The following is a 23642-nucleotide window of genomic DNA, read 5'->3' as shown; positions in this document are numbered from 1 at the left end:
AGTTATTGATTGGTTTTGTTAGGTTAGTCACAAGCAAAGCAAATATGATTTGTAATGTTAGATCCATTCAAAACAATATTTTCAGTACAAATGTGTACATCAAATGTCTTTTGGGGCCTGAGGGGAAACTATTTTGTTGTTGACAGCGGTAACTTTAAAGCGTCTTTTGTTCAATGTCCTAGTGGTTGTCACAAATGTTTAAGAAACACCAGAGAGGAAAATGGTTTACAATATCATTTAATCCATGCCAGAATCACTGCTGCACATAAAATACATTTCTTATTAAATAATTTTTTCAAGTTTTTTGATATCTAATTCAAAAATCCAGTTAGTAATACCCCCTGCCCTCTCAAAGAAAAGCAATTGTATTATACAAAAATGCAATCCAAAATTTCACACAGTGAATTCTTGTACAAAGAGAGAAAAAAAAAAGGTATTACAACTACATCCACATTGGAGAAATAATCTAAACATTCCTTAATGGAGTATAATATACAAACATTTATTTTCTTATTCAGGTTGAAGTTAAAGTGTACCTTAATTTAAGCAGTCTATCATGAGATAACACGGGAGAAATCATCAAAAACAATTATATATCCCAATGTTAGGAATCATGGTATAAAGTCCACAATGCAACACCCCATCTCACGAAAAATAGTCAATACATGAGTGCAAGCAATGAGTTTCAGTGGGAACAAACATACAGAAATGAGGTGGACAGCACTCTCTTTGGACACACCTGAACACAAACACACAACCATTCATTTCAAAACTACTTCCTACAGCTATAAGCTAAAACACTAAAGCCTGTATTTGTGCACAACTCTTGTTTTCAAGTAACATTATGACTTCTCATAAATCTACTACGTGTGTATGTGCACGGCGCATACTTTCCCCTCGAGACCAGGGAACAATATGTACCATTAATCATTTATCTGTGTGGGAAAACATACTACAATCTCTGGTGTTTCAGGCACTAAGTGTCAAAATTCAGATTTCAACCGTTCCTACTTTCTCATTTTTACGATGTCTGAAGCTAATTAGTACTACATTCGTATTGAACCCTGAACACGCTCAACAATCACAATAAAAAAATGAGTTCCAGTGAGGAAACACTGAGGCTTTTTTATTAGACACTGATCATAAATACAACATTTTTTTTAGAAGTCAGAATTGGGTGGATAAATCTCAAAAATTAGTCAAATTTCACCCCAAAATAACTTTTAAAATATTGCATTAAATAAATCACATCTTTAGGACCATTTATTTTTAGACAACTAAGCCAATTTACCAAAAATGTAATTACTGGAACAGAGGGAAATAAAAATCTTGTAAAAAATTACCATAATACAGTAACAAAAAAAAGTAATAAAAAAATCTGTATAAATTAAACTATAAATACTACATTAATTAATTAATGAATACAATACAAATAATTACTTGTGCTTAAATGTCATGAAAATAAACAAAAATAGGATTCATTTAATGCAATGCACACACACATACACGCACTTTAAATTTGGGATGAAATGTGACAGTTTATGAGATTTATCGAGGTAAACATTTTGGTTCCCTTTTCAAATCGACAGTGATTCCCATTGGCTCATCGGGCGATCATGTAAATGTTGCTTTGCAACAATAGTTTAAAACAGTTTTCAAATGGCCGACTTCAAATACATAATTTCAAAACCACAAGAAATGGAGCCCTTCTGCGAGAGTGTTTATACAATCTGCGTTTCATTCAAGGAAACATTGAAAATCCGTCTCAGCTTGGTACAAAGGAACTGTTGAAGATTGTATCAATGGCTTTTAGGAGAACAGTAAACCTGAACTCCAATAATGTCATTAAACATGAGCCTTGATACTCCCTCTCTGAATATCAATATCAAACTATGACAAAATTCACAGACTGTCCTTGTTTTCCTGTTCCAATTTAGACTCTTCAAAGAACCCTAACATCAAAAAGACGACCATCACACCATGAAGCATGCTTAAATACTCAAGTTCACGAAAGATACACAATGGCTACAACAACAAATGACCTGGCAATAAATTCCTTTATCTCAGAAAGGATAGGCAGTACTCAGTTTGGCGGTCTAAAAGCCTGCAGATTCGAAGAGATCATTTAATATAAATGCTGACTGAGAAGAGTTGAATATTATAAATAAAGATGGTTCAGCTACATCTACACACCCAATATGTGAATAACTGCAGATCTGCATAAAGGCACAGTCCTGAAGTCTTCAAGTCTCGAAACAGACAATTGCAGTCCTGAAAACGAACAGAGTGCGCAATGCGACAAAGACGTTTACACCCAAATACACTTAAAAACCGACCCTGAGATAAAGACAGGTGTTCCTATAAAACAAAACAAAAAATAAAGATGGCGCTACCCAAGTGAACCTAGGATGCATACTAGATCCTAAAAATTCCTACAAGAGCGTTTAAGTTCGCCTTCGCCTTTTTTAACCAAACGCCAATAAAGTTCGTAAACCATTTGGCTTCAAACCAACAACAGCAAAAAGCTTCTGCTTTTCTGTTTCTTCCGAAGAAATTTTGGGTAAGTTCGTGCTATCCTTAAAGTCTACACTGTGCATCACAGTACTGTTACCTAAACGCAGAAATATCCAATCTTGACGATTGCTTAATGTCGAAAGCTCAGACCAAAGCCACAGTAATATCGTAATAATGTAAATAAAAACAATAGAAATCAACTCCAACTTAAGAGAAGTTCCACCAAAATAGGTGCTTTTAAGGTTGCGGTAGGATGTCTCAAGAGACTATTATATGCTAGCAGGAAAAATAAAACTAATTTCCAACTTAAAGCTAAATTATCGGAAGTGATGATATCTCACCACCAAGGAGGCGATCTACATGGAAGAATGCAAGTTTGAGATTTACAGTGCAAGTGTTTTGATATACCTATTGCAGTACTGACTGCAGATTAGCTAAGGGAAATATGTCGACGTGATGTGCACTTTAACAATAAAACTAATTTAACAGTCGCGTTTTAATGCAATTGCTTATGGGCCTAAAACTCCCAAGGTTCAAGCAGAATCTGCGAACGTTGTTGCGTCTTTGCTCATGGTTTGTTTTAGCTAGTTTGATAATGTGTCCAGATTTTTTATCAAAATCTGGAGATAAAATGTCAAAAAACATCTGCAGATTCTACAAACGTTGACTTTTATACCCAACAACGCAATCTATAAGCCACAGGCGGTCGCTTTTGATGTTTTAATGCGCCAAATGCCTTTCAGTAAATACATTTTCGTCATGAAAAACTGGGACTGACATAACTACAAAATACTTTTTTGGTAGGTTTGGAAAAAAACCCATTCCAAATAATGTGAAATATAGAAATATTCTTGATTAGTAGATTGGCTCTCTCAAAAGATTAGTCCCAAAATCTTTCTTGTTCAATCAGTCAGACAGGTCTGACAGGTCACATGGTGCAAAAGCTCTGTTAATCCCCCATCTGTATTTGAATGACGTTGAGGAGGACTGTGATGTACACGATTGAGCCTAGCCTGTAGGGGAATTCGATCGAACCGGCCCATCAAAACAATGTTCTTCAAACTTCAAAGACGAAACACAGAATGAAGGGGAGTCTTGAGGCGGCTACAACTGGATCAAAGTCTTTCTTTTTGCTCTGAATATACGCCGCGTCTTTCAAAGTAAAAAATACATGAAAAACGTGGCTTGTTCTGAAGATTGCAAGTTCACTGACAAAGTGAAGAGAAGTAAATACGCATTCCTACAACAGAACACATCTTTATGCATTATCGTGGTGGCTTTCTTTCCATCCTCAGGATGGAAAATGTACATGTACCCACTATGAAAAGAACCAGACTGACCTGGATTGTTATTTCTATCCATATCCACAAAAAAGAGGCTGAATAATGCATCCCTGAGGACATTACGGCAGATGATGATGATTGCAGACGGTTCAATCGAAATCCCACAGGCAGTGTAGTATAATACACTGAAAACAATAAAAGAGCCATTTTAAGACTTCTGGGGCTTGTAGGGTTGTTGGCATGGGTGCAATCGAGGTCAATTCAGTTAACATTTGGGTTACGAGCATCACTATAAATCACACAAAAATGTGCACCATAACAATCACACTGTAAAAGCCAAAATGAAGCCTAATGTATGAAACATGATACGCAATTTTGACCCTCCTGATAAAACAAAATGGTTTCAGTTGGGTGAAAAATGCAGCAAGCCTGCGGTTATAGTAAAAAAAATGAGTTTCAACTCCGAAGACAGAAGTGTAAACGCCACACCGAGCACAAACAAGAGTGTAACTACCGAAAACGTAGCACATTATGATAAAAATGCAATTTTGAAACCCAAGATAGTGGATTAATGAGCATTAGGCAACATGAGTGAGATCATATTATATGTTGCCTGACAAATACTTAAGACTGAGGATATTTTGGAGTCACCCTGATTTATGATGAAAAAAAAAAGGCTTGTCTCAGGAAAAAGCATACAAAAGAAGAAAATACTCAACAGCAGATACTGCTGTAAAAAAATGAGTTAAATCAGGGCATGATTGTGCAAGTCTGTTGAGGCACATGCACAGTGAATCCCATCCAAACTCCACCCGTATTTGCCTGACGGGTGTCGGAGGGTCAGCGGAGGAAGCTAACGATCAGGATGTAGCGAATGCATGCTGTGTGTTATACAGCGATGATGGAGCATTCTCTCCACAGGGTTTAGCTAGGGACTGGAGAGCCGACGGAGCGCTCCGGTGTTTTGCAGAAGGGGAATCTGAGGTAGAAAGAGCCGGCTAGGAGTGGGCAACTCCGTTCTTGGGCAGATCAGGGCTGCTGGCCACCTGGTCGGAGGACAAACTGAGAGATGACGTCTTGTTGGTCAGTGAGGACATGCTGCTGCTGACGAGACCGCAGTCCTGGACCAATCCGATGGAGCCGTTTATGCCCTCACTTCAACCAAAGAGAGAGAGGCTCAATGTATCTCTTTGTTGTATCACAGGTTATAAAAAACATTGATAATAAATCATCATATTAGAACATTTCTGAAGGATCATGTGACACTGAAGACTGGAGTAATGATCACAAAAATAAATTATATTTTTTAAGTATATTTAAAATTTAAATGGCAATACTATTTCACAATATTACTGTTTTTCTGTATTTTTTGATCAAGCAGGCTTGATGAGTATACTTCTTTCAAAAATATTACAAATAGTAAAGTTTCCAAACTTTTAACCGGTACTGTATTCAAATTTCATTCAATGTAGTGGATGTAAATCATGAATTTCTGAAAGCAAATGATTGGGTGAAACAAAACCCATCAGGCCAAATTTCACACCAAAATAAAGAACAAATAAATACAATTCACACACCTGAAATGTTACTTTTAGGAAAATAAATACAAATTATATATTTAACATGCCATATAAAAAACTTTTTTTTTGATTTAAATAATTTAGTAAGGTTCACAGTTATATTTCACCTAAGAGTAAGGGGATGCTCCTCTCGTTGCAAACCATGTTCGTCTTGTCCATTTTCAACAGAGACCCGCTTGTACTTGCCATCGTGGTTCTCCTAAAGGCAAAATTATTTATGCTCAAGCACAGTGATGTAAATCACATGATTTTATCACTTCCTGAAATTATACTCTACAATACCAAAATAAAAATAACTACTTTTACAGACGACCTTGCTTACAAATAGATTTTCTGTTCAAGACACGGCAGTGGCCTCTTGAATTATTCACAGGTAATAGAATATATTAATTATGAATAATTAATAGAAGCTCTATAAATGGCATGTCTCACTAACCATGGCCATCTCCTGTGTCCTCATGTCGATCTCTCGCTCCACCTGGTGCAGCTCGTGACTCAGCTGTTCGCTGGACAAACTCCCAGAGGACCAGTCCACTCGAGACGGCTGGGACATCACTGAGCTCGGCTTCTGCCAAAGGAGAGCTTGAGATGCTGAATCATGATATTTTTACATTACTGGTAAAGCCCTACGTCGTGGGGACAAAGCATCCTCACAAAGATTCATTGAATCAAACATGTTGTGAACGGGGCTTAAAAATGACATCCCAGTAGATGGACAATCTCACCTCTGGGCCGCGGCTCTGAGTCTGTTGGCTGATTTGCTGGTTGACCTGCTGTAGCTCCATCCTCAACTGCTCACGCACCTGCACTGCAGGGGATGAACTGGATCTGCAGGATGAGCGGAAAATGTTTTACTCATTTAGGACATTCACAGATTAAGACTACACTGAAACCAAGCGATTGCTTGTGAAGAGTGGGGCCGGGCGACATACCGCTCGCTGAAGTGCCCCTGAGACGCTTGGTGCGGCTGGTAGGAGTCGCCGCTCCACCCGCTGTGGTTCACATAGGTGTAGTCAGCTTTAAAAAAAAAGAAGACAGACAAATAAAAAAAAAACGAAATCATCATGCTGCCCAATTAACAATGCTGATACAAAGCAGGGGTTTACCGGCGTGTTTGGCAGAGTTAGGCAAGGGTGGCATCGTACTGTTTGGCGGGTAGCCCGGTTTAGACGTGCGTGAAATGGCTCCAAAACGAGACACGGTCGGCAGGGAGCCAAAGGGAATGATGGGGTCGTCGTCTTTCACGTCTGCCGCTCTGCGTTGAAGCTCCAAGCTGTGCGCTCTCAGACTTTTGCCTTTGTCTAAATTTTGCTGGGAGAAATGGTTACAGTTTAGCTGATGAGCTCGATTAAATTAGAATATGCTTATATTCATTTACAGCATACTGTTACGTAAATATTTTCAACTTCATTGGTCAAATATTTAAGAATATTATCAAACCGTTTACATGGAATAAGCCTGAACCATGAACAAAACTCGCTGGTCCTGGTTAATATATATATGGCCTTTGGTTTGTCAACAGTATGATTAGTACAAGCTAGACAGAATAAACACTGATAACCTTTTGCATTGGAACAGCCACTGAAAACAGCTCAAATTTGAATGTAAGGGAGAAAACTGGACAAAATGTACTTGCAATGCGAAGCCTTTCAGCTTTAATGAACTCAGATTTACATTTTCTAATGCAATTCATGCCCATAGAAAATTATAAATTACGATGCTAAGTTGTGGTTGGTTGTCAGTAGGGGTTGAACAACTTTTTTTTTAAGTCGACTAGTCATGATGTCATTAATGAACAAATAAGCCTGGACCTTGAATTGAGACTCGACCGTGGATTGCCTTGTTTACAGCTATGGCATTGACATAAGGCTATTGCTCCCACATAACGTCTTATTTTTACCGGTTGTTTTGTCTTCGGGTTTTTATATTTCTCACAGATTTCTGTTCAATCTTAATCAGATACAGATAAAGTGGCACAGTAAAGATTACATTTATACGAATGCATTAGTGAGAAAGCGACTGCGTGTGAATTCATTTTATCTGGCAGTGTCTGCTAATAGTGAAGCTGTAGGTTTTAGTTACTAGGAAATTTATGCTAGAACTTTTTAGTTTCTAAGCTATTATATAGATAAATCACAGAACAGTGTTGACAATACATTTCTGTGCTACTGAAATTTCTGTACGCACAATCTGCATGTGATACTGTCCATATGTGTGTGCGCATTAGTTTAGAATGCAGATTAATTTACATGCTTACAGCTTTTTAATATACATATCCACCCGATCAATCTAGGTGGTATAATCAAACATATCTTGTGTAGGGGTGTAACAGTACACAAAACTGATGGTTTGGTATGTACCTTAGTTTTGAAGTCATGGTTCGGTTTGATTAAACAGCATTTTTTGTTTGAATTTTATGAAAAAAATGGAATTTGAAAGATTGTTTCTCATCAAAAGTAATAAAATGCGGCCATTATTGTAATTACTGATGGTTAAAGGGATAGTTCACCAACATTTTTCAAATACCCCACGATTATCTATCTATCTATCTATCTATCTATCTATCTATCTATCTATCTATCTATCTATCTATCTATCTATCTATCTATCTATCTATCTATCTATCTATCTATCTATCTATCTATCTATCTATCTATCTATCTATCTATCTATCTATCTATCTATCTATCTATCTATCTATCTATCTATCTATCTATCTATCTATCTATCTATCTATCTATCTATCTATAATGTCCTGGTTAATCCAAGCATTATAATGGCAGTCCAAAATGTGAAGCCAAAAAAAAGTTTATCCATCCATTATAAAAGTCCTCCACAAGGCTCCGGTGGGTTACTAAAGGCCTTCTGAAGTCAATGCGATCAAAAATATCCATATTTAACATGTTATAAAGTAAAATATCTAGCTTCCCTACGGGGGCGCGGACCAGGGGCCATTCGCTACACCATGAGAGCACCTCTGTATGTATCGTGAGTAGTATATTGCGTATTTTCAGTTCAGTTTGAATATGGTCACACTCCTAATCTTGTGGAGTGCTCCCGGATTATGTATCTATGTCATTTCAACTGTTGGAAACGGAGCGTAATAGAGGACTTAAAGATTTCTTGTCCTGTTGCGTGATGATGCGTGAGGCCATGATCAGCAACTAGATGATGTCAAGCTTAATGCATCATGGCAGAGCATTAAAGTCGATTACTCAACTTTTCTGTGTAACCCCTAGTTGCCAGAGCATTGCTATGCGGTACAGCCCAAATCAAAAGAGCCCATTACTAAGTTTCTATAATATTCTGTTCTTGTCTATGGCATTTTCCATCTTTTTATAATCTGGCAGGTGAAAATCTTAGTAATGCATGGTTGAGAATCCCTTTAAACAGGCAAAACTTACTGCTTCCATGGATTTCATGCCCTCTTTGGACTTCATATCTTTGCTGCCAATGTAGGAACCGATGGTGTCACATGACCATGGGGAATATGGGGCAGTGTAGTCCTGTTCCCGGAAGTGTCCAAAACCGTGGGAGTTCTCCTCCATGTACTGTGAACGATACGGACATGGCAACTCATTTATCAAATGCTACCTACAAGGGCTGCATGATTTTGAATTTCAAACTGGGGGAAAAAATTATAATCAAAAAATAGTGTCTCAACATTTAATTTACTAGTTTGTAGGGCCATCACTAATATTTAAGTGTAAAATATATTTCATATAATAAAAGCATATTACAAATTATTATTCTATATTTTTTTCCACTAAAACATATTGCTGTAAAATATAACATTAATAATTATTATATATTTTTTTACATTACAGTTTAACAGTGTAAAATTACAAAAGTCTTCAATTCTGAATGTTGAACCATTGTTTTAGATTAAAAGTGCAACCCTACTACCTTCTTAATTATCATTTGTATTTTTGTGAAATATTCTTCTGGCTTACATGGCTCTGTCCCCTCATATCTTGAGGGTAGCTGGGCTCATACGAGTGCGAGGAGCCGAAGGGCGGCGGGGAAGCAACCTTTCTCTCCTCCAGCTGGGCCATGATCTCCTGTCTGCGACGGTGCAGATAATCTAGGGAGGGCTGTGCTCGCGTGTAGGCATTCTGGGGACACATTATCATGTTTTCTTTAGGTTCAAAACGGGACCGGTGCGGTTAAAATATTGTAAGTAACGAATCTTACCCTGTGGTAATTCCTGATTTGACTGGAGTGGTTATAGTTCTCTGAGCTGTATCTTTCCTGAGCTGATTCTTGCAGGGGCTGTAGCGGAGGGGGGACGTCTGGACTCCTTCGGACCAGTTCCTCCCGTGGGGCGAATGTCTGTGGATGGGCGTAGGCTGAGTGGCGACGGCTGTCGTGGTGCGGAGGGTATCCGTAATGGGAGCTGGGGTTGGCATACTGGTGCTTTGATGGGTAGGAGCTGGGATAAGAGTCCGGATATTGTGGCATGCCTGGATCTGGAGTGGGGTGACGGGCGTAGCGTGGGTGGACGTGGTGGTGGGGATAAGGATTACCTGTTGAAATGAGGGAAATGTTAACGTTTTCCTTTCTAAAAGTGCAACATAATGGGTTTGTTAAAAAAATGTAGAGGTTTTGTACCTGGAGAGTACTGGGGGGATTCATATTGGGCGGATGATGGCGGCGGCGCTCTAGTTTCAGGGTAATACAGTTCAGATTGATGTGAATATGGGTAAGGAACTCTAGGCACAGCAGACATGTGCTTTGGTCCGACTGGGCCATCGCCGGCCACCCTAGAATTTATGAGCATTCCAGATTTTGGGATGGATTCCAGCCTGCAAATCAAAAGAGAAAGTACAGTCACTCTTTTTTATAAAAAATAAATAAATTCAACTCAATTATATCCATTTGTTAATTTAAATAAAAAGTAGCTGTGTAATGAGTTTAATAATGTATAACAGTGTTGTTATGGTTAACTATAACAAAGAATTATAATATAATTTAACTATTGTACTATTAAACAATTTAAAATCAAATATTTGAATTTGTTTATTCGATATTTTAGGGCTTATTTTAACTTGGTTGCCAAGGAAAATATATAATTTTTGTTTGATAATTATATTTAATATATTGTCATATGACAAACACGAACATGACAAAAAGAGAAACGATGTCTTGGCAATAATCTAAAATAAAATGAGCAAAAGCACTTTTCAAAATTAGAATATAAAAATAAAAGCCATCTCAAAATATTACTAATAGAATATAAAAAATATTAAAATAACACTGATGTATAGACAATTAGTCTATTCAAAAAGTGTAATAAATAAATAAAGTGTTGCTGCTACTCAGACTACCCAAGTACAACATGTTCCATAAGCATCCTTGTTGATCCTGGAACAACCTTTCAATCAACCAATCAGATTAGAGGGATAGTTCTACAGTTAATGGCACGTTTAGGCTTACAACAAGGGTTAGGGGATACATCAGTGTTATTCACCTATCATTTCCCTCCGATTTCAGGGACAACTTATGGGTAGGGTTAGGTTTAGGAGTAGGTATAGGCTTATTAAATGTTGTTCCAGGATCAACAAAAGATGTTGATGTCTTACTTGGCAAAATCCCAGAGACAGTAACATCAATCAATAAACTCACGAGTCTGGAGGCGAGCCAGGAGCACTGAGGCTCCCCGAATCCATCTTCCCCGGTTTGTGTGATGGATCATAAGACGGGTCCGAGCCTCTGGAAACCAGGTGGGCCAGAGCGGATCCAGGTCCTGCTGCTAGGATACCGTTGGTGATGGAAGAGGATTTGCGTGGAAGACCCTCCATCTGCAGGCCGTCATCGGGTAACAGACCAGCGCCGAGGTCCATCTCATTCAGCTGGGTCAGGGACTGACTGAGCTGCCGGCGCAATCCCAAACGTTTATTCATCTTACGGTACCTGTCATCAGAGAAAGGGAGGTGACACTGGTGCAAAGGATTCTTCCATAGTACTTAACTTACTTAATATGTTTCTCACTTTTCAAGCTCTTCCTGAGAGTGAGCGAAAGTGCAACTTGCTCCGCGAGGACAGCCGCCTTTTTGTTTCATGTCCCGACACATGTAGGTCTTGTATTTGCTGTGCTGAGGTGGCTGTGGGCAGGAAGTGAGATATGTTTACTCATTTTTCTGAGCAAGGTATTTGCATGTTTGCAACCAGCATAAAGTTCCTAAAACTTTAAAAATACAAGATAATTCAAAACAGTAAGAAATACTATAATAGTACATAAATAATCAAATAATATTGATGTATGGACAATTAGTCAATAACAGTTTCCATCCACCTATTTTTATACACATTTTGGGATATAGCTTTAAAAAAAAAACATTGAATGGAAATGCCAAGATGCACATACAGTCAAAAAATTGGTATGTGCTCAATTGAGGTGGCTATTTTTTTATTTCGATAACAAGACAAGCCAATAAACTACAGTGGAAACACATTTACCACATAAATCCTTTAATGCGCAACAAAAACTTTTGTGGTAACTAGATTAACCAGTGGACTAATCGCATCGCACTGCATCTGAAATGAATAGTTATAGAGAATGGGGTCTCACACAATTGCATTCCCAAAATAAACATGACCTTTATTGTGCTTTATCTGCGCGCTCTGAGGCACAAGTCATTAAGATGCATGGAAAAGAGCCGCAGGTTTCAGAAAACTGTATTTTTATTACAGATATTTTTTATTTTTCAGAAAGTAACACATAGAATGGAAACTGTGCCTTATTCGCAAACATTTTATGCAATATATTTTAATTCTGCGCCTGAGCTAAATTTGCAACTGTGGATAAAAACTGCTATTGTTGCATAATTTAGAGGGGAAAAAAATAGTGCTTCTGCTACTAAAATAATAAATATAAGCCATTTTTTCTTCTAAAGAAATCATGAGAAAATTCTTATGAATTATTTTGATCAAAGCTATTAATAGTTGTTAAAGCGGCACTATGTATCTGTTCCATCTGCTAGAGGGTGCCAATTCAAAACAAAGGTGTAGTTTGGTGACGGCAAGTTTGAGCGCAGAATCTTGGAACATGTGGTCTTCACCTCACAGCCGGTGGAAAAGAATCAGGATAGGACTCAGGCAGAAATCATGTTCATGGATGCAATTATTAACGTTACTGTAGTATGAAGCAGAGCAGGGACGAGTGTTGAAGGAGCCGAGCAAGGCTGCTGGAGCGATTAAAGCACAACACGCGTCTCGCGAGCAGCGGGACTTTTATTATGACGGGACACAGTCGCCAGCACCATTTCCGCTTTTCAGAAGTATGAGGTAACGCAGCTCTGTTTATCATAATAGATACATTTAAGTGTTTTTAAAATGATGTTATGACGTTACTCTGTGCGTTCGCTCAGCGGCTGTTGTTCACATTGCTAAGAGTAAAACTGCAGAATAAAACCGAAAACAGAGGGTAACGCAGATATGACGCAATTGACAGGTGACTCCCTCAGACATCCCGGTCCTTAGTTAAAATACCAATTTTCTCACAATTTACAAATAGTTGGAAACATTAGGGATATTGTAAGAACTCAACTGAACAAAATATAGAACACTGGCCTAGTGGTTTTTGGATATTTTACTGCAAAAATACTACATAGTGCACCTTTAAAATATTCAGTTAATTTTATGTTTTGCAATCTGGTTACCGACCTGCTGCTGATCACCTCCCTTCTTGCTATGGTTCTGGATGAAATCCACCAGGCCGTGAACAACGGTCCGGACCGCTTCCAACCCTTTGGCTAGCTGCTCCCATGTGGGCGCAGGAGCATCTATCAGTGCAAAAGAAAATCAGTCATAAAAATGCAGACATTTATGTTTTTATGACTGCATAATAGTCGTACTGGCAAATGTGTGACTGGTGCAGGCCGACAGACCTGGGCTGGGGTCAATGTCAGCCAGCAGCTCCAGATGGGGTCTGAGGCGGTTGAGATTGGCTGGATCTCCGGTTCTCTGAAGGGCAATGGTGAGTTCCTGAACACTCTGAGCAAAAGACGCTGGTGTCTGCAGCTGAAACACACAAAGCCACATAAACACATACTTCACATTCCAACAGACAAAATCAACTTGTTTTTATGCACGATGTGATGTTTGCTACACCCTAAATGTGCTCTCTACACAGGGAAGGGCATTACAGGAGAATTTTAACATGTAACACTGTACACTACAATGGTCACTACAGCACCACCTAGTGCAATCTTAAAAAAATACTTATGCATACCTTGTCTATTATGGACTGCATGTGGGATTTGTGGGACTGGTCGCCGTACAGTAGAGAGGACCACTGGTCAGGGGCAATACGTAGTCCGCCCTCCATTGCAATCTGAACGATCTGAGAGTCGTGTTCTCTCCGAAGAGCCTCGTATGTGCGAAACTCCTCCTTCAGCTGCATCAAGGAGGAATCCTCATCACGTTTGGTGACCTGAGGTTAAAACAAACATGAAGAATAACTTTTCTGTTGATTATTCGGACCATATTTAACATAAATGGATTATACAAAATCATTTTCAGCTTTAGATTTGGTATATAGTACAGCATCTATAAATATTTTATTTTCACAGTTCTCTGAACGTGATAGCATCTGCTTGTATAATGAGAGGAAACCTGAAACGACACACATTTACATAGTCCAGTCTGATTTAGACGATCATTTGCACCGTTATCCATTTCTGGTAACAGTTTTGCATTATGAAAATGTGTGCCTTGAAATCATTCAGTCGTTTTGTTTAAAAAAAACTGAATATAGGTAATTGTCTGACATGGAAATTATTCAAATCAAAATCCATAATTTTCCGAACTGCTTGGGAACCCTGAATACCGTAAAGGGAAAAGTAGAGGCACCTTAAAGCAGGAGGCCCTGTAGAGGAGCTGCACCACGTGTCCTATGCTGGTTTTTGAGGCCTGAGGAAAACGTGGTTCGAGTCTCTGGACCACGAACAGGACCAGAACCTTCCGTGAGAGGGCCGAACCGTCTTCTAGAGCGAGAAGAACCAGCTTCAATGCTTCTTCCTGCATTGCTTTAGGACGAAAACCAATTTTTGTTAGTACCCACAAATGATTTCACCGGCCTGCTATCAATGTTATCCTGGTAGAATCTTACCAGGGCCGAGAAACTGGCAGCCTCTTGCTCTGACGGCGGCCCACAGGTTGGAGGAGAGCTGCTGGGGGTTCTGGTGCTGGAGGATGAGCTCAGTGACGGTACGTTCACCCAGAGAGCGGGCCGCCCGCATGGCCCGGATGCGGCCCTCCTCTTCCACCAGCTGGCAGTGCACCAGAGTCACCAGTTTGCGCTGCATGGGTCTGCTGAGCACGCTCTGAGCGGCGCCATTCAGCCCTGCACCTGCACGGACCAAGAACAACAAAAGTCAAGCGTTAACCTACCCTTTTCACTGATTAATAAATTACACATAGGACGATACACATGGTGAATTGTTAGGTATTCAAACAATTAAAAAAATGATAAATAACAATTAAAATATATATTTTTTAATAATAAATTAATTTAGAATATAAAATAATTAAAACAAATCATTGAATATTGCATTTTAAACAATTTTCTGTTGCTTTTTTGAACAGCAATCACAACATAATTATGATATCGTTATGCATTTGATGATGTATGAATGGTTGTGCTGAACTACTTAAAAACGATAATGCGAAGGACGATAAACAAGGTGAGATGTTAGGTATCCAAAATAATTTAAAAAACAAGAAAAAGAATGAATAAAATAATAGCAATAAAATAAAAATAAAATATATTATATTTTAAAAATATTAAACCGTTTTTGTTCCGTTTTGGCGCACAATCCACAATACAATTGTGATGTCTTGATGTATGAATGTTTATGATCAAAAGCTTAAAATCCATCATGTGAAGGATGATTAATAGGGTGAATTGTTAGGCATCTAAAATGTTTTTTTAAAATAATGACTAAATTAATAAATAACAGCAATAAAATAAAATATTACAAAATTAAATAATTTAAATATATATTTTTTAAAATGTTTTGCGATGCAATCACAATCTCGATGAGCTTTTTCATCTCTTAAAACTATTAAATAACTTTATTTATTTTTTATTTATTTATTAAATAACTGAATAAATGAACAAAAGGGTTGATGCAAAACGGCAGGGACCTCTGGTGTTGCTCAGGGGCTTGAGATACAGCGCCAGGTCTTCCACACATGTGCGGGACTCCTCATAGTGCTTGACGTCCTCTGCAGCTGTCAGTAAGGTGACGGGAGGAGGTTTGGGTACCTGCAGGAGGGAAAAAAACAATAACAACACTCGTCTGTTACCATACTAAAGATAGTTCTCGTCTATTAGGTCTTAAAAGCATTCTTCACATAACTGGCCAGCATTTGATGGAGCTGTGAACATTCCTCTTTTACAGAACACGATCACTCCTACGACATCACGCTGAGCAACCATTCTCATAACAACATGTGATGTATCACCAAAAACTGAGAGGAATGACTGTTTTAACCATTAGGTTGGGCTGTCGTGGTTGAGGTTTGGCTGACTAATGGTCATATAAATAACTGCATTTCTAAGTGCAGACTGAAGCTTGAGGTCTTAAACTTTGAAATAGTAGATTGATTTATATTTATACGTGATCATTACACAATCACTACTGTTTAAACGTTTTTTTTTTTTAAAGAAATTGATACTTTTATTCAACCAGGACATATTAAATTGTTTAAAAGTGACAGTAAATACATTTATAAGTTCACATTGGAGATTGTCAAACATTGATCAAGCTTCATGTTTAATAATAATAAAAAACTAATTGGCAAAACTTTAGTTTAGGGTCCAATTCTCACTATTAACTAGTTAATTATTAGCATGCATATTACTAGGTTATTAGGTGTTTATTAGTACTTATAAAGCACATATTAAGGCCTTAATCTGCATGACCATATTCAACATCCCTTAATCCTATCCAATACCTAAACTTAACAACTACCTTACCAGTTATTCATTATGATAAGCATAAATAAGGAAATTAGTGAGACAAAAGACATAGTTAATAGTGAGAATTGTACATTGAACTGAAGCGTGACCAAAAATTATTTTCACTGTCAAAAATATGTTTTAAAATGTTTGACAATTTATCAAGAACAATACGATTTTAAATATTAAAATATGAAGAAATACTTTAAAATATTTCTCTTTTTTATCTACTTTGTGATTGTCAAATCTGATATCCATACTTGCTGTAATTTTTTGGGATCCATCCCAATATACATCCCCAAATATTAATAGTATTAGTAGCAATAATAATAATAAAGCAAACAAATATTGACTACTATTTTCGGTCATTTGCATGAATAAAAACATTTGAATTTCTGTTTGTAGATTAAACAAATATTCCATTAGGCAGAATGTGTAATGAATAATATGATTCGAAATACTAAAATATGAAGATATTATTTAAAATATTGATCTTTTTGGTGAATCACAATATTTTTTAGAACCCCATCCCAACTGAATAATATATTAATATATTAGTAATTTTCCATTAGTAATATTTTCTGCACTAAATTCTTTTACTTTTTCATAATTTTAAGGCAGTCATTTTATGCATGTAGTTGACACATGGAATTTTTAACATGCTGCTCATTTCAGATTTGGACAGACAGCTTTGTGTGATGAACCAAAATATTTGCCATTACGCAAATGTGAAAGAGTGGCATTTTTGTGTTTGTTTTAATTCCCTTATTTGCATGCAGTGCCCAATGAAGCGCTCAATGATGGTGGACATCCTAAATAATCATGACTAGACTATTATTATTTAATAGTTGTGATAGTCAGTTAGTTTTATAGACAACGCTGGGAATGACTGGCAGATGTTAATTCGACTTCCTGGTTCTCCACTGGCTGTGTGAGTAAAGAACCAGTGTGTTTCATGCACTCTCATGCTTCGGTATGTCACATTAGGGCTGAAATCCAACCAGACCGGAACGACCGTGAGCTGATCTTTAGAAACCCGACGCCCTGAGCTCCACCTCTCCATGCTGCGCATGACATGTTCCGTTTGTCCTCTTGATTCAGAATGGATGCAGTGATAAACACGCTCCACCTAAAATACAACTTCTTCTTGGCCCTTTGCCTAATGTTGAGATTGTTATCAAGGTAATTTGAAAAGGGAAAAAAGTTAAATATTTGAATGACAAGGAACTCTACTGTGGTTTTACTTCCTCATCCTTGCTGTTCAACAGTTTAGACTGAGACTGGGGTGGGAAAGGGGACAACTTCCTCCATTTAAGGCAAACAAAGTCAATAAAGTAAACTTGTTGTGCACAGAGCAGTACGGCTGGGAATCGATTCCTCGATTCCAAGGCGTTTGGAATCAATTCCATCGAGGGGAATCGACTCCTCTTTAAAAGCCCTTTTCAGTTCTACAGAGTGTAGCATTCATTTGTCTCTCGCTGACTAATAATGATTGGAAGTCCATTTGATTTATGCAAATTGTTCTTTCAGACAGTTTATTTCATTAAACCAGTTAAAAATAAAACAATTCAGCAGCTATTTTGCGTCATTGCGTGATGACGTCATGAACGTAATTCTAACAACTTATTTTTATGGTATGCCACGCTGAAACATTCAATGATCATATCGCTGATTATTATCCTACCTTTCATTCACTTAGGTTAATCATTGTTTCCTTCAGTGAATCTGCATCGTGGACAAGTTTACTACATGTTGTCCACAGCGGTAGGTTTTGAGCACTGCTTACAGAGATGCAAATGTGAGTCTTATTTTCATTTTCAATTTTCTTTTATTTTCTATAATCCAATAATAATTCTGAAAGAAAATGCACTTAGAGTAAAGATTAATGACCGAGTCTACTGTTGCTATAGTAATGAACACAACTTCCTCACGCATCTGATTGACAAAAACTGCGCACATGCATTTTAGACATGTCATGTAGTTTTAACCATGCAATAATGCACAATCTTATTTATGAAAACGCATTTACTGCTGGGCTATATGGGCCATTTCAGGAGCATCCATAATTTAAAATCAATCATGAAAAAACAAGGAAAAAACCCCTCGCAGACTCCGCTCATGTTCAAATGGGTCAAGAATTTGAACGTTTCAGGGCTTGCACGGGCACTGTAGTTGTGCAAATAAGGTAAGATTACATTTACCGCTCACTGGTGAAATCCAGTCATTTCAATAGGAATCCACGCAATTGGGAATATTGGCGTGAGCACGAAAAGTTTCCAATAGCAGATATCGCTCATGTTCAAGTTGCTCACGTGAATCTGGGAGTTTTCGGGCTTCCATGTGCATTGTAGCTGTGCATTAAGGTAAGATCACATTTACTGTTGACTGGTGAAATCCAGTCATTTCAATAGGAATCCACGCAATTGGGAATTTTCGTGTGAGAACGAAGAGTTTCCAATTGCGCATTTCGCTCATGTTCAAGTTGGTCACGTGAATTTGGGAGTTTTCGGGACTTGCGTAGCAGTGCATTAAGGTGCTGTTATGTCTTAAATGGTTAGTTCACCCAAAAATGAAAATGACGTCATTAATTCCTCACCCTCATACCGTTTCAGACCTGTAAGACCTCTGTTCACCTTCAGAACACAAATTAAGATATTTTCACTGAAATCCGATGGCTCAGAAAGGCCTCGATTGGCCACAATGACATTTCCTCTCTCAAGACCAATAAAAGGCACTTTTTTTTAAGCTTGTTGTTTAATTATAGCGAAGTTATCACCTCATTGATGAGAAATATAACGTAAAAAGCTTTATTTGTGGGCAAACGTGTAGCCCTGGCCTTGAGGTGGCTTGGAATTCAAAGGGGAACTGGATATTTGTGTTTAGATGTAGGTCGGATGTCCAGATATTGGATATGTATCTGATTTAAAACCACATTTGGAAGTGACTGCGGATGCGAAAACATCGGATCTCGTGTGGATTTTTGTGTCCAACACGTTTGCAACAAATCCAGATCTGTGTCAGATGCGAATAAAAACTAGCAGACTCACCTGGCCGCTGACAAGCTGCAACAGCGCAGTGTTGACGGGCAGCTGCTCGATGTCCGTGCTGATGGCGGTCTGGTCGAACGGGCAGGCCTTGCGGTGCAGTTTGTTCAGGCACATTTTGCACACGGTGTGTCCGCAGCCCAGGCTGATGGGCTTGCGGTGGCTCTCCTCGAAGGTTTGCGTGCAGATGGGACACAACAGAAACTCGGTCCATTGCGGAGCTTGCACGGGCATTGTAGCAAAGCGCGGTCTTGTGATGCTCCGGTCCCTAAGATCTTCTCTTATTGCTGCATTTGTATCAATGTGCGTTTTGCGTAAAGCGATACGGCGGTAAGTCCTAGAGGTTCCACTGGAACCGATAAAGCTCTTCCGAAGATCACAGTTCTTAAATAGTTCCTGGCATTGTGGGAGCGTTCAGCACATAGTGTGAAAAACATAACCTGCAAGACAAATACACAAAAAATTATTGCAAATAAATGTTAATTGTGTCTGTACACATTATATTATTCAAATAAACTATTCAAAATGCATTTCTAAAACCGTACATAAATTGAGCCTCATTTATGAAACATTAGCAGAACCAACTTGCGTGAATCAAAGTTGTTACATTCCTTGTTTTTTTCATGAAATATAGCAGTATTTATAATAAGTTATTTACATGTGCATAATTTTACATTACACATACTTCCCCTCTCTTGCAGTGACATCACTTTTCTGAGAATGTGTTTACTGGGACAATCTGACACTCACATAAGATCGACCAATAGCAAACCACAACAATCCAATCAATTCCCAATGGACAAAAATTAAGTCCTACCCTAAATATTTACCTTGTTCGAGAAGCCGTTTCACTCTGATACACGTCAAGAAAGGGAACAAAAGACTATCGCAACTTCTGTTTCGTGACTACTTTAAAATAACTTAATATAAAAAATAAATAAATACTCTTTTACAACTTTAGTTTTATGGATACAAAATATAACCAAAAAGGTTTAAAATGCGATAACCAGCCTTAAATTAAACATGAAAATTCCAGAAAAGAACACTATATGGCCCTGAGAAATGTAATTCTAATATCCAAACAGTCAATCACACAATAACAACAAAAAAACACACAAAAATAGATTTTTTTTACAACAATAAAGAAGAAATAAAGAAGGACAAACAGTAACAATAAAACTAAATTCAGTCTTTTTACACTAATTGTCACACTGAATTAATAATACAATATATTTAAATTATTAAATCAAAAATATAAGAAAAATATATATTTTTCTGCTCACTTCATAAATAACTTGAATGCATCACTTTAGTTTTTTGATCAAAATCCAGGAAAACTTTATGATAGTCAAAAGTTTGTTTACTAAAAAAAAAAAAAGTTTCATACTTGGAAAAATAAGTTTGAGATCGGTTTAGTTAATAATCAAGAATAATGCAAGGAAATCATGAATAAAGATTACAATCAGTAGTGCAGAAAAACCGCTTCGTCATCGTAGACGTTCTTATCACTGACCCGAGTACAGTAGGTTTGTTTTGGTATCAAAGAATACCAACCAGGAAATATATTTTTGGCAATTATCACATTTAAACCTTTTGGCTTCAGCCTGACGACGCCTCTCCAGCACAACAACATGAGCTCTATAAAATATTCAGTCCCGGGAAGTCCAAAACAGCAGCAATAACCTGACTCATCATTTTTTACAGCTGAGCTTAGTCTGTGTACCGTACCTCAATGCTCCCAAATATAGCCATTATATAACCAAAACAACACCTCCACAGCACAAAACCGAGGGGATTTCAAATGACTAATAGTGAGTAAAGTGCAATTGCTTCGACCGCTCCAGCGGGAGACATCACAAGGAAGTGTTTAAGCTCAAATCAGGTTATGTACCCTGCGCTGTGACTCATCAGACAAACATCAAAGCTGCGTGGACATGTTTTTAGGAGCAGGAAGGCAGGATTTCTGACCTATAGGGAACAGAAACATGAGCCATAACAAAGATCACAGTTTCTATCACATGCACGGCAGTTGCACACTCATGCTTCAATGACAAAGGGAAGCTATAAATAAAATGATATATAGGGTACTAAATTGAACATCTGTTTCCTTTCAGAATGTGCGAAAAGGTGTAAAAATCAGCACTGAAACTATTCAGAACTCCACCTAAATCGTAATGACGCCATCAACAATTTCGCAAAGGATTCCTGCAGGTATTTTTAGCACAAGTTATGTGCAAGTGTGCGAACCGAACCCTAGAAAAATGTATATAATAATATAGTGTAAACAAAAAAAGCATCGTCTTACCTAATGGGCGCATATGTAACATTTAAATATGCACTGTTATCTTCAGCAACCACCCATGCAACTAAGGTACTTCCTCTTGTGGCAGCTATCAAAAGCACCATTTTATGTAGTCACACCCACTCATTTTTCTTTGTGTAATAAATTTATTGCTACCAGGATTTCCCAATAACTATATTTAAGTTTGGTGGGCGATTGAGGAAATGGGAACCCCACTCTCCCAGTCTGTCTATATATATATAGGATGGCTACTTGGCATAACATTAACTGTATTTCCTCCCAGTATCTCCAAACAAGGAATTGATGCTGAAAATGCAGCGTAATAATGACACTGAGACCTGTTTGTCTACTAGATGTGACTAACATTAAGGTAAATGTATTTCATATGAACCAGAAAGGTCAGTCACATGCCTGACACTCATCTATGTGAATCGAAAAGAAAAATATGTTCAGATGCCAGTGCAGTCATGGAAAAAATTACCTCAGCTCAAAGCATGTTGAGACTTAACTCCAGCCATTTGTCTATTGGAAACCCCCCAAAGCAGGTTAAAAAGATGTTAAGCATCACTTGATTATCTGGAGTTTATTTATAGAACTCGACGTGATTTAACAATAACTACAAAACTACATCCATTCTATTCAAGTTACTGTGCTTAGAGACAATAAGCACGTGTGTATCATCACAATCCCATCAAATTATAGCTGCCAAATGAAGCAAATTGATGATTATCAAATCAACCTCCAAGAAATTCTTAGTAAAACCCTCCTTGAGAAAATCTGATTTCTGTGTAATATTTCTCATAACATCGAACCCTTCGGGACAGGAAAGAAAGAGACAAAGCCCTTTGACTAGAGCTGGATTTAGCAGAAATATAATAGAGCACTCACGTGGAACTTTACATATACAGAACCCAATTATACCTTTAAATATATATAGAATATGGAACCCACTCGTTTATTTAGCCAAATGCCACGCTATAATGAAGAAACTGCTTATTTTAAAAGCTAAGATTGTCAAACTGTTATGCTAGTCAGCTAGCAGGTTAATAAATAGCTTTTTCTAATAAAACAAAATTACCTTACTAATACCAATGAAGCACCAAAATATGTTTTCTACATATAAACATTGCACGTCAAATTTGAGCTAATATAGACGTGCATTTGTACAGTTTAAACCGATCTGAAATTTGAATATTAAACAGCTAGCTGGTGTGCTAACAAAACAAAGCTTGTAGCGTTCGGCTAAACGTCATTTGTTCAGATAAAACGGAAGTATAGTGAATCCCTTGATACCTGTAATAATATTTTGTTAACTGATTCGTTTTAAAAGCACACAAACTAAAAACTAACCGATGATAAACTATATTCTTAGTTTCTTACGGAATAATGTGCTCGTGAGCGTTAGCATTTATGCTACGCCGGTTGATGCATCTTAGGTAACGCTTACAACGCTCGATTGTAATAGTTTTAGGTAGTTCAGTCGGATTACACCAATATTTAACAATACCCACTGCAGAAATGTCGATTTTGGCGTTTTAAATGCGATTCAAGCTATGCTGCGGGATTCCTAAGCTATATACTCTTCATATTGTTTTAGCATCCATGAACGGTATATAATAATAATTAAAAAAAAACAGAACCTAAAAGACAATACACCTACATGATATAAGCAGTACAATATATACTTACAATATTTGGTTCAGCTCAATCTTCACAGAAGAAGGGCGAGTTTCGCCTGCTGCTGTAATGAAAGTTTCTTTGGACTATCTGTCTGAGTCTCAGAGCGCAAGTGACTGAGAGAAGTCCAGGATTGCGCAACCGGAGATCATCCACAGATCAAGCTCTTGTCCTGTATGGAGTTAAGAGCCCCAAAACATACGTTGACAGCACTCATGTCCAAAATGCTATTTTAGCCCAAAAACGGCTTTCAAGGTTTTGAAACACAGCCTATCA

At 37.7% G+C, this 23642-nt stretch overlaps 1 protein-coding gene across 2 annotated transcripts; it reads right to left on the bottom strand.

The window, feature by feature from the left end:
• Positions 1 to 221: 221 nt before the first annotated feature.
• On the bottom strand, positions 222 to 23530 carry rc3h1a (ring finger and CCCH-type domains 1a). 2 transcript variants are annotated; one of them, XM_067415784.1, is made up of 21 exons: positions 23379 to 23444; positions 21279 to 21355; positions 19391 to 19827; positions 15527 to 15647; positions 14490 to 14729; positions 14231 to 14406; positions 13611 to 13811; positions 13267 to 13399; positions 13043 to 13161; positions 11369 to 11481; positions 11003 to 11290; positions 9989 to 10182; positions 9572 to 9903; positions 9331 to 9492; positions 8782 to 8928; positions 6484 to 6688; positions 6310 to 6394; positions 6103 to 6205; positions 5814 to 5945; positions 5485 to 5576; positions 1106 to 4952 (listed from the first exon to the last, which is right to left on the bottom strand). In XM_067415784.1, the coding sequence occupies exons 3-21, from the start codon at positions 19619 to 19621 to the stop codon at positions 4796 to 4798; spliced, it is 3231 nt and encodes a 1076-aa protein (XP_067271885.1). In that variant the 5' UTR covers positions 19622 to 19827; positions 21279 to 21355; positions 23379 to 23444; the 3' UTR covers positions 1106 to 4795. The 2 variants fall into 2 exon arrangements, with proteins under 2 accessions (XP_067271884.1, XP_067271885.1); XM_067415783.1 differs by lacking the exon at positions 21279 to 21355 and having other exon boundaries at positions 222 to 4952; positions 23379 to 23530.
• Between the last annotated feature and the right edge of the window lie 112 nt (positions 23531 to 23642).

This window comes from Pseudorasbora parva, chromosome 14 (genome assembly GCF_024679245.1).
Source record: "Pseudorasbora parva isolate DD20220531a chromosome 14, ASM2467924v1, whole genome shotgun sequence".
In the NCBI taxonomy this organism is placed as follows: domain Eukaryota; kingdom Metazoa; phylum Chordata; class Actinopteri; order Cypriniformes; family Gobionidae; genus Pseudorasbora; species Pseudorasbora parva.
This window is presented reverse-complemented; position numbering and strand designations above follow the sequence as displayed.

Bases quoted from the DNA above. Each gene is read 5' to 3' on its own strand.
- rc3h1a (XM_067415783.1), bottom strand. From the start codon at position 19,621: ATGCCCGTGCAAGCTCCGCAATGGACCGAGTTTCTGTTGTGTCCCATC. The intron at 9,493-9,571 runs GTAAGATTCGTT...ATGTGTCCCCAG, and splicing joins AAATCAGGAATTACCACAGG to AATGCCTACACGCGAGCACA. The intron at 6,689-8,781 runs GTAAGTTTTGCC...CATTTCTCCCAG, and splicing joins GCATGAAATCCATGGAAGCA to CAAAATTTAGACAAAGGCAA.